The 15,331-nt window shown below is 46.2% G+C and overlaps 4 protein-coding genes and 1 pseudogene across 6 annotated transcripts in view; 3 read left to right on the top strand and 2 right to left on the bottom strand.

The window, feature by feature from the left end:
- LOC145503127 (uncharacterized) overlaps nt 1-15,331 on the top strand; it is a 382,969-nt gene that overhangs the window by 355,220 nt on the left and 12,418 nt on the right. The window lies entirely within an intron of this gene.
- On the top strand, nt 518-1,247 carry LOC145503343 (uncharacterized). The gene is made up of 2 exons (XM_081482815.1): nt 518-1,161; nt 1,193-1,247. Exons 1-2 carry the CDS (start codon nt 518-520, stop codon nt 1,245-1,247), a joined length of 699 nt encoding a protein of 232 aa, XP_081338941.1.
- On the bottom strand, nt 6,668-7,885 carry LOC145503344 (uncharacterized). The gene has a single exon (XM_081482817.1). The coding sequence runs from the start codon at nt 7,772-7,774 to the stop codon at nt 6,668-6,670; it is 1,107 nt and encodes a 368-aa protein (XP_081338943.1). The 5' UTR covers nt 7,775-7,885.
- On the top strand, nt 8,293-9,291 carry LOC145503292 (uncharacterized). The gene has a single exon (XM_081482780.1). It carries the CDS (start codon nt 8,301-8,303, stop codon nt 9,282-9,284), a length of 984 nt encoding a protein of 327 aa, XP_081338906.1. The 5' UTR covers nt 8,293-8,300; the 3' UTR covers nt 9,285-9,291.
- On the bottom strand, nt 9,486-11,383 carry LOC145503294 (uncharacterized; annotated as a pseudogene).

Here is a 15,331-nt window from a genome sequence, read left to right on the forward strand (position 1 = left end):
AGAGGAGAAAATAACAGAGAGTTTGGCCACGCCGGAACCGATTGTTATGACATGGAAGGACTGGGAAAATTTCAAAAAAGCAACTAATTGCCACATTTGCAACAAAACTCTTATAAAAGACGAATTTATGGATTCTTTGCCTGTCTGGAACGTTGAAGAAGCGGGTGAAGAAGGTGAAGGTGAAAAATGGAGGTATTGGGGGCAAGGCCACAAAAAATGTTTTTACAAAGCGCAGAAAGAGAAGGAGAAATGGGGTGTTCAAAGGCTAAAATGGCTGGAAGACGAAAAAGACCAGTTGGAAGCAAAATCACAGGAAAACTATAAGTACTGTGGAAACCCTTAACTTCAGAAAAACTTCAGAGACGCGGTAAAGGACCATTGCCACATAACTGGCAGGTTTCGCGGAGCCGCGCACAGCGAATGCAATAAGAAATTGTGAATTAACCCCAACACGGACCCAATATCAGTTGTATTCCACAACCTAAGGGGCTACGATGCGCACCACTTGATGCAAGCGATGTCGCAGCTGGAGAAAGAGGTGAAATGCGTCGCAAACAACATGGAGAAATACATCACATTTTCGGTCGCAGGTCTGCATTTCATCGACAGCTTGAACTTTTTGCAAGGAAGCCTCAATTCACTTGTAAGCGCAACACCGAAAGAGGCATCGAAAATAACATCAAAGATTTCGAAAGGCAGCGACCTGCTTTTCAAAAAAGGGATCTACCCTTACAAGTACATGGACTCAAGGGAAAGATTTGGCAAGACAAGGCTTCCTGACAAAGAGAAGTTTTACAGTAAACTGAACAACGAGCACATAACAGACGAAGAGTACGCGCACGCGCAGGCTGTCTGGGAGTATTTTGAATGCAAAACGCTGGGTGATTTTCACGATCTTTATGTGAAAACGCACGTCACTCTGCTGGCGGATGTTTTTGAGAACTTCCGAAACCTGTGCCTTGAGCAGTATGGGTTAGATCCGGCGCATTATTACACATCGCCTGGCCTGAGCTGGGACGCGCTCCTGAAAATGACGTGGGTCGAGCTTGAGCTCTTCACAGACTACGAAATGCATCTCTTTGTGGAAAGGGGGATGCGGGGCGGAATCTCCATGGTGAGCAACAGGTACGCTAAGGCAAACAACCCGCTAGTACCGGGATACGACCCAAGCAAGCCAAAAAAATTCATCATCTATCTCGACGCGAACAACCTTTATGGATGGGCCATGTGCAAGCCCCTCCCAATAAGAGATTTTAAATGGAAGCATGTCATGACCACATTGGATGATGTCTTGAATAAGAAAGAGAACGATAAACATGGGTGGATTCTCGAGGTCGATATTGAATACCCTACAGAACTGCACGAGGAGCACAACAGCTATCCCCTGGCACCGGAGAAAAAGGCCGTAAAAAAGGAGTGGATGTCGGACTACCAAAAGGGGTTGATGAAAGACCTGGATCTGAAACCCCCGGACAGCAAGAAGCTGCTGCTAACGCTTCAAGACAAAAAGAACTACGTCGTGCATTACAGAAACTTGCAGTTTTATCTGAACCAGGGCATGAAGCTCAGGCGCGTGCACAGGGTGCTGGAGTTCGAACAAGAATGTTGGATGGAGCCGTACATCCAGATGAACACAGAGTTCAGGAAGAAAGCAAAGAGCGACTTCGAAAAGAACTTTTACAAGCTCATGAACAACTCCGTTTCGGCAAAACCATGGAAAACCTGCGTAACCGCGTTGACATAAAAATAGTGCGCAACAACGAGACGGACAAAATAAGGAAATTGATCGCTAGCCCTTTGCACTCAAGGCATGTTTTATTTTCAAACAACATGGTGGGAATCGACATGCAAAAAAAGCAAGCTGCTTCTCAACAAGCCGGTCTACACGGGGATGACAATCCTCGTCAACAGCAAGATCCTGATGTACAACTTCTATTACGAGCTTAAAAAGCAGTATGGCTCGAAGTGCGAGCTCTTGTACACAGACACCAACAGTCTTCTGATTCTGATTCTGATTGAAACGGATGGCGTCTACGAAGACATGAAAAACAACATGGACCTTTACGACACGAGCGACTACCCGAAGGAGCATCTACTCCACTCAAACACGAACAAAAAGGTCTTCGGCAAAATGAAAGACGAATGTGCAGGAACCCCCATCGCAGAGAATGTTGGTCTGAGACTGAAAATGTACTCCATCTTGAAGTCGGACAAAAAAAATATCAAAAAAGCGAAGGGCGTAAAAAAGAACGTTGTCAAGAAACAAATAACGCATGAAAATTACGAGGAAACGCTTTTCGGTGCGAAGCAGCAATGGCACGGAATGAACATTCTTCGAAGCGAGGGACATGAGATCTACAGCATGCATCTTAACAAAATTTTGCTTTCGCCATTTGATTCAAAGCGATGGATAGGTGACGATGGTATCCATACAAAAGCTTACGGGTACACCAACATGGATATATTGTCAACATTAACAGATGATGAACTTAGAGGGTTGGAAGCCAAAGTTTCAAAGTTGCTCTGGTGGTAACTGCATGTTTGGAGCGACAACCAGTAGCTCTTCACGCACGAAGCCGCGCTTGGGACCGTCATGCAGATAGTAGAGAACGGGTTGATCCGGTTTGGTGAAAGATCTTTCAATGCTGTAAACTTTCAAAGACCAGATTGGATCCGTGGCTCCATCCCCTTCAAGCTCGCCGGGCTGGTAGAGATAACAAACTTGGTCAGGAGACGGGAGGATTTTTTCGTTTTTCCCAACAGGCCTCAAATAAGGTGTCGATGGCCTTGCATAAACAGATTTTTCTTTGATGGCAACGCCGGGTTTCTTGCCGATAAGGCTTGTGACCTCGTTGTTCAAAGCCGAAACAACTTCAGGGAGTCTTTTCACCCAGGCAGTGGACCACTGCCCCTCAGGGAGAAGCATTTCCACAGCGTACTGGTGTCCGAACAACCGCTCAGCCAGGGTACGGTTGAAACGTTCGACAATGGCCTGGTTGCGGTGAATGTCAACGTGCCCGCGCCGGATATAGGTTTTGTGGTTGTCCATCTCTTTTGTGACAGCACCCATGAATTGGCGCCCGGGTCAACCTGCAGCATTTCAGGCCGTTTAAGAGGCCCGCGCTTGTAAATCTTCTGAAAGGCCTGGGCAACCTCATCAGAATTTTTCGAAGTCAGGGGTTCGGCCTCTTTGTAGCGGCTGGTCACGTCGACAACAGTCAGCGCGTATTTGAAAACTTTGCGGCCACGAGGGAGCTTGTCGTGCGGCAGAAAAAGAAGGTCCGCTTGATGGACCTTGTTGGGTGTTGGAACGTCGAATTTCGGCCGAGGAATTCTCTTCGGCGCAGGGGGGTATATCTGCCAGAGCGCTTGCCTGATCAGCCACTTTTTTGCAGTTTCTTCAGGTGCCTTTGCGGCCTTGGCTAATTTTTTGATCGTGGCGATACCTTTCCAGTAGCCCCCGGGCCCGTAGTAAATCTTTGCGAGTTTGGCATCCATATAAGTAAGGCATAAAAAAGTTTAAAGGAACCGGAAGGCTACCTAACCCAGAGCAAGAGCGCCAGCGCCCACGAACACGAGTTCACCCTTTTTCTGCTGCTCGCTTGGCTGATAGAAATCTGAGAACTTGGGCTCCTTGGGGGGTACCATCTGTTCGTCAGGATGCGCCTTGTTGTAGAGTTTGAAGGCATAGTCGGTGTTGGTGAAGTTCTGCTTGGCCTGCTCCTTTGTTTGTGCGTTGGTCGCGATCCAATCAAGAAGTTGTGTTCGATCTCGCGTGTATTTGGCGTAAGCCGCTTGATAATCTTTGAGAGCTTTGTCGTGGTGCTTTTTTTCTTCAAGCGCAGCTTTGTCGCCCCCGCCAAGCGCCCTCACCAGATAATTGCCTCCAATAAAAGCCGTGGCGTTCAACACAGCCCCGCCAATCATGATCGCGATGCTCGCCATTGTATATGTTGTAAAACCTATTTTTAATTGTTCTCGTATGGCGGCAGCGGGGGTTTGTAGGGGGGAGGTGCAGGGCATTTCTCTGGTAATGGGAATTCCTCAGTATTAAGATCCTCAAAAGTGGAGTCTTGATCCTCAGAATTGGAGTCTTCATGGGTGATAATCTTAACCGCCCAAACAAAATCTATGGCATCAGCGGTATAACAGGTTATCTTGTATCCAAAAAACAAAAGTGCAGCCGTTGTGAGGGCTTTGATGGGGAAATAAGAACGCGCCATTGCGTTATTATAATGTTTTTTTCTAAATGCTGTCGGGGAGAATTTTCTGATCCTCGAGGTACTTTTTAAGCGCAATGCTGCCCGCCATGACGGCGGTGAACTTCACGTAATTCATCGGGCTGCTGCTGGGATCGGAAGTGAAATTCTCTTTCATAACGTTTTTTGCAGCCCAGCCAATGCCCGTGGCTAATCCCGTGAGAATTGTGCCGTCAATGACGGTCTTGACAAGCGTGTTGTCGGACATGGTGCATTCGATATAAGTAAAGAACGAAAGTTTAAAACAAAATTACTGTCTTTCCCGCGGCTTCTTCTTCTTCTCTTCTTCTTATTTCTCCTATTCTTCTTCTTACTTCTTGTTCTATTTCTCTTTGTCTTTTTCTTTCTTCTGCACCCTTATCAGCAAACATTTCGTTGGTAAGTTCCACCACCTTTTTGACAACTTTTGCGGTAAATTCGAGCCAAAATACTGTAATTCCGCCAATTGCAACTGAAGAGATGAGAAGATGCGCGATGGTTGGGTCTGACATCGTGATACATATTACACGCGAAAGTTTAAATCATTTTTTTTAATCCTTTTCGCAGTGTCACGCGAGCAGGTTCTGGCTTGACACTCGCGGGCTCAGGTCCGGGCTCCGGCGTTTTGAATTTGTCAAACGCGGGCTTGGCCATTGCCTTGAGCTCTTCATGTTTGTAATAGATCCCAAGCAGGGAAACGCATATGCCACCAATACCAATCCATTGGTTGGTGCTAAGGCCGCTATTTTTTTCCTTTGGGCTTTCACCTTCTGTAGTTGGGGCTGGCTCAGGGGCCGCTGTGGCGGCTTTCGCTTTATTTTCTGTGTGATAAGCCTCGGCCGCTTTCTTCTGTTCTTCCCGGGCCAGCTACGTTCTTTCGGCAACCATTTTTCCAGCAGCCACATGCTTTGGAGTTTTTACGCACTGCGTGGTTGCAGTCGGAGTTGTCACTTGCTGTGTGATATCGGCGGCAGGTGCTGCCTGGGTCTCAACCTGAGGCACGCTCTTGGATTGTTCGGTTGACATTCTGAAGTGAACCGTATTCTAAGCAGATGAAAAAAGTTTAATTGTTAACAATTTGACAGCAAGCTCTCAGCAGTTGTTAACGAATGCTGGCCAGTTATTCTGCAGTTGCTGAGCCGGGTACTTCATCAACGCCCTCAAGCGGATAGCCGTGTTCATCACGAGAAGGGTGGATCTTCTCCAGCAACTGTGGACTAAAATCAATATGTTTTGTGGTGAACACCGCATTGGCCGCAGCAACAAACCGACCGCACTTCAAAGCAAGGTTGCCGGCCAGATTGGAGAGCTCTTTGTTCAAGATGTAGTCGTTTCTGAGCTCTTTTTGATAAGCGTCAATGTCTTTTATTTTGACAGTCATTCCGACCGCTTTGGTTGCAAGAAAAATGAAGCTCTCAATCAGGCTTTCTGTTGTCTTTGAGCCCACGTACGTCTCGTAGCGTTTGGTGAATTTCTCGACCTCTTTGTCGCTCAGGCGCTTCACTTGCTCGTGGGTTAGCTGCACTCCGATGGCCTCTTTGGCTTTGCCTGTGGACACCAGCACGGCCAGCTGCTCGCGAAGAGCAGGAATGTGAGGTCCAGAGGGGGTTGGAACAAGGCCACCTGCGGGACCACTCGACGGCTCGGGCTCGCTTTGAAGAAGGTTCATAACTTCTGCTAACACGACCTGTTCTCCAGCCATTGTGCAAGGCTATATCCAGCTTTCATTTTTTTATTCAAAAGAACTTACCCCGTACGGGTGGCAAAGTGAGAACACAAGATAAGAGAACTTTCGTTCTTTCAGCTTTGAAACCAGACCTTTGTACTCATCCTGAGAGAGCTCACTGGCGTAATCATCGAAGATGGCTTTTGTCGTCTTGGCCAAGGAGGTGTAAACGAGGACGATCGCCGCCACATTCTCCCGAAAGGAAGCTGTTATGCCGGTCAACTTCTGGGTCAGCGCCCAAACGCTGATGCCCATATGTTGGGCAGAAAAGGCAAGATTCACCAGCTCGCCTGTACGCCCTTTCACATCTTTGGAGGCCGCACAGTCGTTGAGGATTATGAGCGTGTTGGTGCCCACGAAAAGCCATCTCACGATCTTCAACCACATTTCCACGTCGTGCTGCTCGCAGACTATCACATCCATTCTTGGATCATTTTCGCCAAGCTGGTGGTAGGTCTTGTTGTTCATGAACGTCGGGCAGATGAGCATGATGTAGTCGAACTTGAAGCAGAAAGGGCCATAGATCTGGTCCACCACGAACGTTGATTTGCCAGAATTAGTCGGCCCCACCATGAGAGCGTTGAAGGGTATCTTGCTCGGGTCCATGTTATATTCACTTCTGTACAGATTCCAGCTGTCTGTCCATAATGTTGACCTAGGAGTCAGCGATGACGAATACGTGGCAGTTCACATTGCCTGAGCCTTAGGCTTTCCTCTCGATTTCCAGCTGGACGTCGTCTGTACTGTTCACAAGGCCCTTGCCACTTCCATGCATTTCTTGGTCTGCCATGGAGCGCATATCAATCAGAAGCCCAAAATTATCTCCAGTGTAAAACTTTGTCACATCCATGTGCTCGGTTTTATTTTTTTCCTTCACAAAGAAGCGTTGGGCCTCTTCCCACATGTCCTTGCCTTCGACGCCGTTGTTGTAAATCATGTTGGCCGAGCCGTTCATTGTGACGCTGACTTTCGTAAGATCCGGGAACACGTATTTCTCTGAATCTCTGGCGCCATCAGCATACGGCTCTATGAACAGTAGCAGGATGGCTTTTAGCGACCTTTTTTGGGCGTCGACTTTGATGTTCTTCCTCGGGTCGGTGTCTTTTTTGAAGATCACCGCTTCGGAATGCATCACGTGGTCATAGGCAAACTCTTTTCCACTGGAGTAAACACTGTACACCTCGTCTGCCAGAGTCTTGCTGCAGATCATTTCGTATTCAAGCTGGATGTTGGTCAGCTTGTATTTCAGCTGGGTTGTGTCGGAGCCATTGACCACATGTTCAGCTTCAGCAAGGGTTACTTCGAATATGAGGTGGTTGTAAAGGGCCTGGGGGTAGAAAACGCCGTGATCGGTTAGGATCTGACGGTCTAGCCTGATCCGGTACTTGCTTCCATACACCTCATTCAGCTTGTTTTCAGCGGCGACGCCCGAGGTTTTCTTGTCTCCCGTGCCTGAGCGGATCTTGCACAGATTCTCGCTCTGAATCCCTTCGAGGATCATACCGTCTCGCTTTTCCTGCAAAAGGAAAAGGTCATCAAAGATTTTGTAGATGCCATAGCCGACCGTGTCTTGCAGGGTAGTGACTCCAAATTTCACGTGCAGCCTGTCAACGAGCGATCGCGTGACGTTCTGGACAAGGAAGTTGTTGGCATGCCCTCCAGAAAGGTCGATGTTAAAGACGAGTGCTAGCGAGCCCGGCACCAGAACCTCATTCGCGTTCAGCTTGGGCACTGGAACATACAGCGTATCGCTGGGGTTGGCTTCAGTGCGGTAAAAGGTGATTCGCTTGACCGCGCGCTCGGCCTGCATGGCGCATAATGTCTTTTGCTGTACGTTGCGCAAAGGTTCTCTGGAACTGACATTGTATAATACGCCGGCGATTATTTTCTAATTTGAAAAATAACAGGCTTGAAATATATTGCTATGGTGGAAGGCGCTGGCGAATTTGGCTACAAAGACCCAGACCTTGACAATCGGCTTGACCACGATGATTTTGGCGGACAAGAGGTCAACACAACCCAAACTTTTGACCCAGGCGCAACATCAACTCCCTACCAAACTGGCGTCCCCTACCATGGGGGCGAACAAACAGAAGTGCATACTATGCTGCATGAGCAGTCCGGCCTGTCTGACACTTCTTATGCCGAGACATCATTTGGGGGAGGAGATATCCCTTTGCTTGAACCGGATCAGGAACGGGAATACATCATAGACCGGTTAAAAAGGGTATTTTCCAACTTTAAAGAGAGTAGTTGTGCAATTATGAAAGGCACCAAAGAAAAAAACCAAGGGTCAAATTGTTGCAGTAGGTACGGGTGGAGGTGAGTATCCGATTATGAAAAAAGACGGGACAGACTTCACGAAAAGTTTTTTAAACAGGTTTAAAGACAAACTTGGGCCTAGAGCTGCAGATGTCATTGTAGAAGACCGGGATACTATCAGAGAAATGAAAAAAAGACTGGCAGAAGCTGAAAACCAACTACAACAGGCAGAAACACTCTCTTCGCAAAGAGAAGAAGAAAAGAAAGAAGTGGAAGTTCTGAGAGGTAAAATCGAGCAAACCGACGCTAAGATTGATGCCATTCAGGATGAACAAGGTTCGAACCTTGAAAGTGAAGCAGAGCTGCGTAGGCTCAAAGAACTGAAAAAGAACTATAAAACCGATCTCGAAAACAAGAAAAAAGAATTGGATTCGCTTACAAAACAAGCAAAAAACAAAGATAAGGAACAAGCCAAGGTTGACAGACTCAGGGCCAGCCTCACAGCAAAAGAAAGTGAAACAAATGCCATGGAAGAAAAGTACAACCAAACAAAACCTTTGGATGCCCTGAAAGAGCAGGAAAGCGAGCTGCAGCGCCAAAACGAGGAAGACCAGGCGATCATCCAAGATGAGAATGCCTCGCCCTCCGAAAAAGAAGCCGCAAAATACAGAGTGGCAGAAAGAAACGAGATCGTGCGTTTGCAAACTCAGATCGCGGAAAGGGAAAGGGGGCGGCCTCTCTTGCAAAGGGTCAAGGAAATCTTCAAAAAATATGGCGTGACATTGACTGCTATTCCTCTCGCCACCGGGACCACAATCAGAGCTGTCATCGGGGCCCTCACCAGAGGTTTGAAAGCCACCGGCAAAGCTTTGGGAAATGGCCTCGAAGATATTGCCGCGAAACTTGGTTCTCTGCTGCCCGGGCTGATTGGCTCAATCGTGAGCTTCCTGTTCAAAGCCGCCGGCCAAGTCGTCGGGTTTCTGGCCGAGCACACCTGGCTGCTCATTCTTGCCGCGGTGGCCTTTTTGTTCGAACAATATTTTAAGAAGCAGCGTTAATTTACCGCCAAGCCATGAACAGCAACACCGATAATCTCACTACACCGACAATGACAGCCGCTTTGTTAATTTCGTGTTGCGGTGTTTTATCTGGAGCCTCGGGCTCTATTTTTTCCGCCTGTGGCTGCGCTTGTTGAGTTTCGGACGAAGATGGTTTTTTCGATTCGGCAGTTGCAGCTTTGTGTATCGGGTTGGACAGGTAGCTGTTGGGAGGATTAATTTTTGACGGGCCGCCTGCCATTAGTTTGAGCCCAGCTTTTTTTGTCCCCGGATTTACCTCGTTGTTGACCCCCAGTTTCATCCCGGACACCACCTGTTTCAGCTTGTTGTTCTAACCGATCGTGCTTGCGGTGTTTATTATCATTTGCGCGGGCATGAGCCAGGCCATGGGGGCAACGGCGAGATTGAGCCTGACCTTCGCTTGATCCACCGTCGGCCAGGTCGGGCTGTCTGATCGCGTCTTCCATCAGCACCAGGAACTCACTTTGGGCTTCTTTCGTGCGGCCACCAGAACCAAGAATGCTGCTGTGGACGTTGACTTGCGCACCTGGGACGCAGTAAACGAAACCTTCGATTGACTGGTTTATTCTCGACAACCCCACCTGCGTCAAACCGTTCGCGGTGTTGGGTGCAAACCAGTCGAACTGCTGATCTCCAAAAACATCGGGCCGTATAAACTCAATAAGGTCCCCCTTAATCAGTTTTCCACCTTCGTTGCTAAACTTGTTCCAATCCGGATACTTATAATCTGTTTTTGTTGGCAATTCCCCCCAAGGCTTTACATACAACACCCCCAGACCACTATTTGCACCCGAAGTAAACCTGAAGTCGCTTGAGGGGTCTATGCCGAACTCACCGCATATCCTTTTGTACGAAGCAACATCACAATGATTATTCATCTGGTCGAACGTCGGGTCTCCAGGCAAAGTGCTTATGCTCTGAACACCTCCTAGCTGGTAAAAAATGCACCTGACCGTGAAATACACGTGGAAGATATAAAAAGCTCTTATCTGCGGGGGGAGATTCATCCCGCTGTCAAAGATTTCGCGAGAAACTCCGCACCCCTGCGTCGCGCAGAAAACCGCGAAGTTGAGCTGCTGCGGCCAATATTTCATGTCAGGCCCTCCTAACCAGTGTTTTGATTCGGCTCCAGAAGTGTGCTTGAGTTTGGTTTCTTGTAATATTTCTCTGAATTTTGTTGTGAAATATTGGTCAGGCGTGACGTATATTTTGATTTCAGCGTCAAATATTTTCTTGAAGCTTGGCGCTTTGCCGTCGAAAGGTACTGCAGGGATGGCCAATGAAACTTTTGAACCGAGGGACGACAATTGATAAGGAAAACCTCCGCTGTCTCCCAAACCTAGCACTTCTTTCATTTCGGAGCTCCAATACCGCCTGTCTGAGCTGAAGATGCTTTGAAACGAGTCTTTGCTTTCTTTGAAAAACACCTCCGCGGTCACGTTATTTTTCTCGTCTACGCTTCCTTGCAAAACGAACCGGCTTTTGTCCGCTTTGGGGAAGCGGTTTAAAAAGTTTGTCCACGCCTTTTTCTTCGCCGCCTCTGCTTTTTTTAACACGGGACCATTCCACAAATTCGCCATATTATTTGAACACAATTTTATTTGTTAAATATAAAATGGTTGTTCTCACTATTGTCACGCAACAGAACGGAGGGACAATATCTTTTGAAGAACCGATACCGAAAGTGCATTTCATGAAACTCATATCTTGCAGTTTGTACAACAGCTGGGACACTTTGAAAAAAGAAGGTTCGGCCTCCTTGGGAGATAAAAACAAAGATAAAACTTTGTCAGTTAGTAAAATACCCCCAGGGCATTATAATTTAGAAAGAATGTCAAAACAAATTGACGGTCTGTTCGACAAATATGGCTATAAACAGTTGGAAACAGAAATAAACCAACCTCTACGCCAGCTTGTAATCAGAAATTTTGGGGCAAAACCGATTGAACTTGATCGCGATTTAGCCGGTTTGCTTGGTATTGGGCGAAAGTTGAGTCTTAAAACATTCGTGAAAAGGCTTACAGCTTCAACGACATATTTTATTCATTGCGACTTGATCGACAAACAAAAGAATCTGTTCAATGGCAAAAGGTCAGATGTATTAGCCTTGTTTGATGTGAAAGGGAATCCTTATAAAAAAGTAAGCTACCAGGCTTCTCTGCAACAGGTTTTGCGAGACTGCTCTACAGACAAGTTCATAAATAGCATCACTATTAGCGTCAAAGATGAAAATGGCTAACTCTTTGATTTCAAGGGCTTCCCTCTTCTTTTTGAATTAGAGTTAAATTAAATTTCTATATACGCAATGTCTTCGGCAAATCTGTTGCCACCAAGCGTACCGCCTGCCGACCCTCTATATCCGGCGCTGGCAGAGCCTTCTCAAAATTTCTGCTTGCAGAAGGTCAACGAGATTTCCAACACTTTGGCTGGTGAGGTCCACCACTATCGCCTCGTTGCTAAAAAATACAAACGCGCGAGGAAGTTCGTTAATTCGGGTGCTGCCGGCTCCAGCGTTCTCTCCGCAGCGTTTTCCAGCGCAAGTTTTGGCTCCGCTCTGTCTGTGGTTGGCCTGCCGGCAACCGTTCCTCTTGGCGGCGCTGGTGGATGCTTCGCTCTCGTTTCGTCGGGGCTGATAATCGCCAGCAAAAAGCTCGACTCAAAAATAAAGAAGCATCAAGAGATTACCACGCTCACCGTTGCCAAGCGGGACACCATCAACAGACTTCTCTCGAATGCTTTGAATAACAACGAAGTGTCTTCCCACGAGTTCGACACAATACTTTCCGAGTTTCAGCAGTATAACTTTCTGAAAGATCAGGCCCGAGCAAGGATGCTTCGCCAACCATCAACGAGAAAACTTCCTGATGTTGATGTCCAGAAACTGGAGAATGACATCCGCGGCAGAGTTGAAGCGGAAATGATAAAAAATCATGAACCCTCCCGCTTCAAACTAAGTTTTAGAAACAGCCGGTTTCATTTGCATGTAATAAGAACATGATTGTCTGCTTCCACTTGGTTGCGTTTCTTGTGAATGAATATTTCACACCTGAGTGGCAAAAAGAGGCTCGCGATATTACGCGCGAGGTCGTCGCTGCTATGATTGAGGCGGATAACGATATGTGAATTTCATGTTGAAGAGATGTGAATTTTTGGTATTCTATGATGGATCGTGGACAAGCTTTCAATGTTGTTGACACACCTTCACCAGACAAGCTCAACTGGCCTTCTCTCAAAGACTTTCAAGAGCCAGAAGAAACGCTTAGATGGTGTGATATTGAGGTGGGCAGGTACAGAGTCCTTGCATTGTACAACCAAGGCCAGAACAAATACGGCCCTTCAGCTGTGTTAAAACTCGAAAAAGAGAACGGTTCAACCTTTTTTGTGTGGGCGCCGTCTTCATTGTTTTATGCAATTGAGAAAAGGGAAAAAACAAACTTCATCTTGAATCTTGGTGCTAAATTGTCGGTGGAAACAGGGAATGTCTTCTACAATTTCAAACTTTGTTAAAGACACTACCGCCATTTTGTTTTCTTACAGTTGCCTTGACTGGCTAAAAAAAGGTTTTCCCCCTCCCCCCTTTTTTGTGACACTGGTCATCTCTCAGTAAAATTTCTTACAGATTTCGGCGTATTCGTTCTCGTCATACACGGAGTAACCAAGATAGTGTTTTTCTCCATTTTTATAACACTCGTAACAGAGGCCTTTTAGGCCACAGGAGTTGCATTTACGGCAAAACATGACCTTCACAATTCTTGATCATTTTTCGCAGATGGGTGCCTCTTCAATCTCGTCATGTACCTCTTCCCAGCCCATTTCCTTTTTCTCCTTAATTTTTATCGCGATGTACTCCTTGAGAATAATCTCATGAACCTCCGGAGGTAGGTTTTGAATGGCCTCTGAAAGTCCGCCAGCAGCCATGTCAGCATATACACTGTGCATGCACTTCTCCAATAGGGAAAAAACTCTGGCACATTTTTGTATATACAAGTGAAGGGCACATCCGCACGTATTGATTACGGACATTGCAGCTTCGATGGACCCGCTATTTCGCCCAATTTTACTGCTGCGTTACACACACGGTTCTGGCACAGCACTCACTCAACACTGTGTCCTTGTCGAAAATTGGTTGTCGAAAAATTTGGTTGTCGAAAGTGTGCTCCTAGTATTGGGTGCACTTTTGACAACTGCTGTTCTCATTACACACACACATGTATAGTGAGGGTCCTGGACACAAGCGAATGCACACAGTGCAAGCGTAACGCAACTCCAAATCTTCAGATGAGGAGTTGCGTTACGCTTGCACTGTGTGCATGAGTGCTGTGCCAGGACCCTCACTATACATGTGTGTAGAGTTAACAACTTTAATTAATTGGCTCGATTAAAAAAGAAATCTAAACTTAATCTAAATCCCGTCTAATTTATAGCTTACGCCTTTGGAAAGATCCTCTTGCCGGTGATCACCAGTGTGATCCACTGAAAGTCGAATTTCAAGTTCAGAATTCCTCTAGATGATATCATCAGCTGAAATTTGCCAGCGTTTACGCAAACCAATTGACAAGTTTATTAGCGCTAAACATTTCAAATGCAAATTTCCTTGATCCTAGCCTTCTTAACATCTTGCATCATTTTATCTTATAGAAATATAAAATAGGCTATTATAAACTAAATACCATGTAATTCTAAAGCAGTTCACAAAAGAGGTTTGAACAACCTGAAGTTACTTGCGAACAAGAACTCGTGGGAACCATTTATCATTTTATGCCTTACTTAAGGGGTTCGCCGTGTTGGTCAGTATGTGGAATGCTTACCGATGTACTATGATAATATACTTCTAGCTAAAATCCAGCAGATGCTCAAAAGAGTGGTGTTAGAGGGTATAGATAAACCTTTCCAACAAATACCCCCTTCGATAAATAGTCGTGTACGGAAAACATATGGCCAAATTGTTCAACCGCAAACAAATGCACAATATTCTCGATCATTCAGCACACCTTTAATTACCGTCCTTAGAATAAAGAGAGACATACCCAAATGCCATACGTCCGCCTTACTGCTACACCACAATATAAGGGAGCAATTCCCCAACCATTTACTGGCAGTATTTCCTTTGTACATTTTATTATGAAAAGTATAATTGTAAAAACGAGAAAAATGTCACACAACCCGATCACCAATACTTTTTTTTTTGTCCTTGAGGGAAGGGGGAAGGGTGTGGGGGAGGTGTGGCAGAGGATTATTTCATTCTCTTAGTTTAAAAAAAAAGAAGCAGTATAAAAGAATCATAAATAAGTCGGCTGTTTCTTTGTGGAAAACTGTTTTTGGGAAAATTCACTCTTCATGAGATCTACAGTATGTGATTAGTCAGTCTAAAGTCACTGTTGCACTACATCTGTGCGGGCACTGTCGCAAACAAAGTACATTAGATCATCTATTTTTAAGTTGATAACGGTAAATTAATTGCTGCAGCAAATTTGGAAAGGGTGACGATTCGGCCATTAGTTTTTCCTCCAAAGGATCTTCCTCCTCCTCTCCCTCTCTCTCGATTTCTTTCCATCCCCCGTCAAGAGATGTTTGCTAAATACCAAAGAAGCCGAACACTGACAGTTCCTAAGGATACTTTCGGCAAGTGCAGTTGTTAGTAATGTCCTTCAGAAGTGCCCAGTTCAGAGCCTTTCTGCACACAGGTGGGGGAGGTATATCTAGTCCCAGGTCTTTGCACCCACACTATAGCATAGGCAGTTTCAGGTTCTTTAGGGTACCTTTCATTGCCAAGTCACAGAGCTCGTGCTGGTGGTATACCAAAGGATGCTGGAGTTGGATTATTTCCACAACTTCCTTTACCTGACTAAAATTGCTCTCCTCTTCAGATGCCTGAACATGCATCTCATCAGGATCACCTTGGTGCACAGCGGTACTTTGGCGAGAGAAATACTAGCAACCTGCGAGGCAGTTATAAAGAATTCAGATGCCTGAAAAAGGTGCATATCATCAGGATTCCGCGCTCCACACATTTCCCACGCAACCAT

This window comes from Orbicella franksi, chromosome 11 (assembly GCF_964199315.1).
Source record: "Orbicella franksi chromosome 11, jaOrbFran1.1, whole genome shotgun sequence".
NCBI classification, from domain to species: Eukaryota; Metazoa; Cnidaria; class Anthozoa; order Scleractinia; family Merulinidae; genus Orbicella; species Orbicella franksi.

Bases quoted from the DNA above. Each gene is read 5' to 3' on its own strand.
- LOC145503292 (XM_081482780.1), top strand. From the start codon at position 8,301: ATGAAAAAAGACGGGACAGACTTCACGAAAAGTTTTTTAAACAGGTTT.
- LOC145503344 (XM_081482817.1), bottom strand. From the start codon at position 7,774: ATGCAGGCCGAGCGCGCGGTCAAGCGAATCACCTTTTACCGCACTGAA.
- LOC145503343 (XM_081482815.1), top strand. From the start codon at position 518: ATGTCGCAGCTGGAGAAAGAGGTGAAATGCGTCGCAAACAACATGGAG. The intron at 1,162-1,192 runs CGACCCAAGCAA...AAATTCATCATC, and splicing joins AACCCGCTAGTACCGGGATA to TATCTCGACGCGAACAACCT.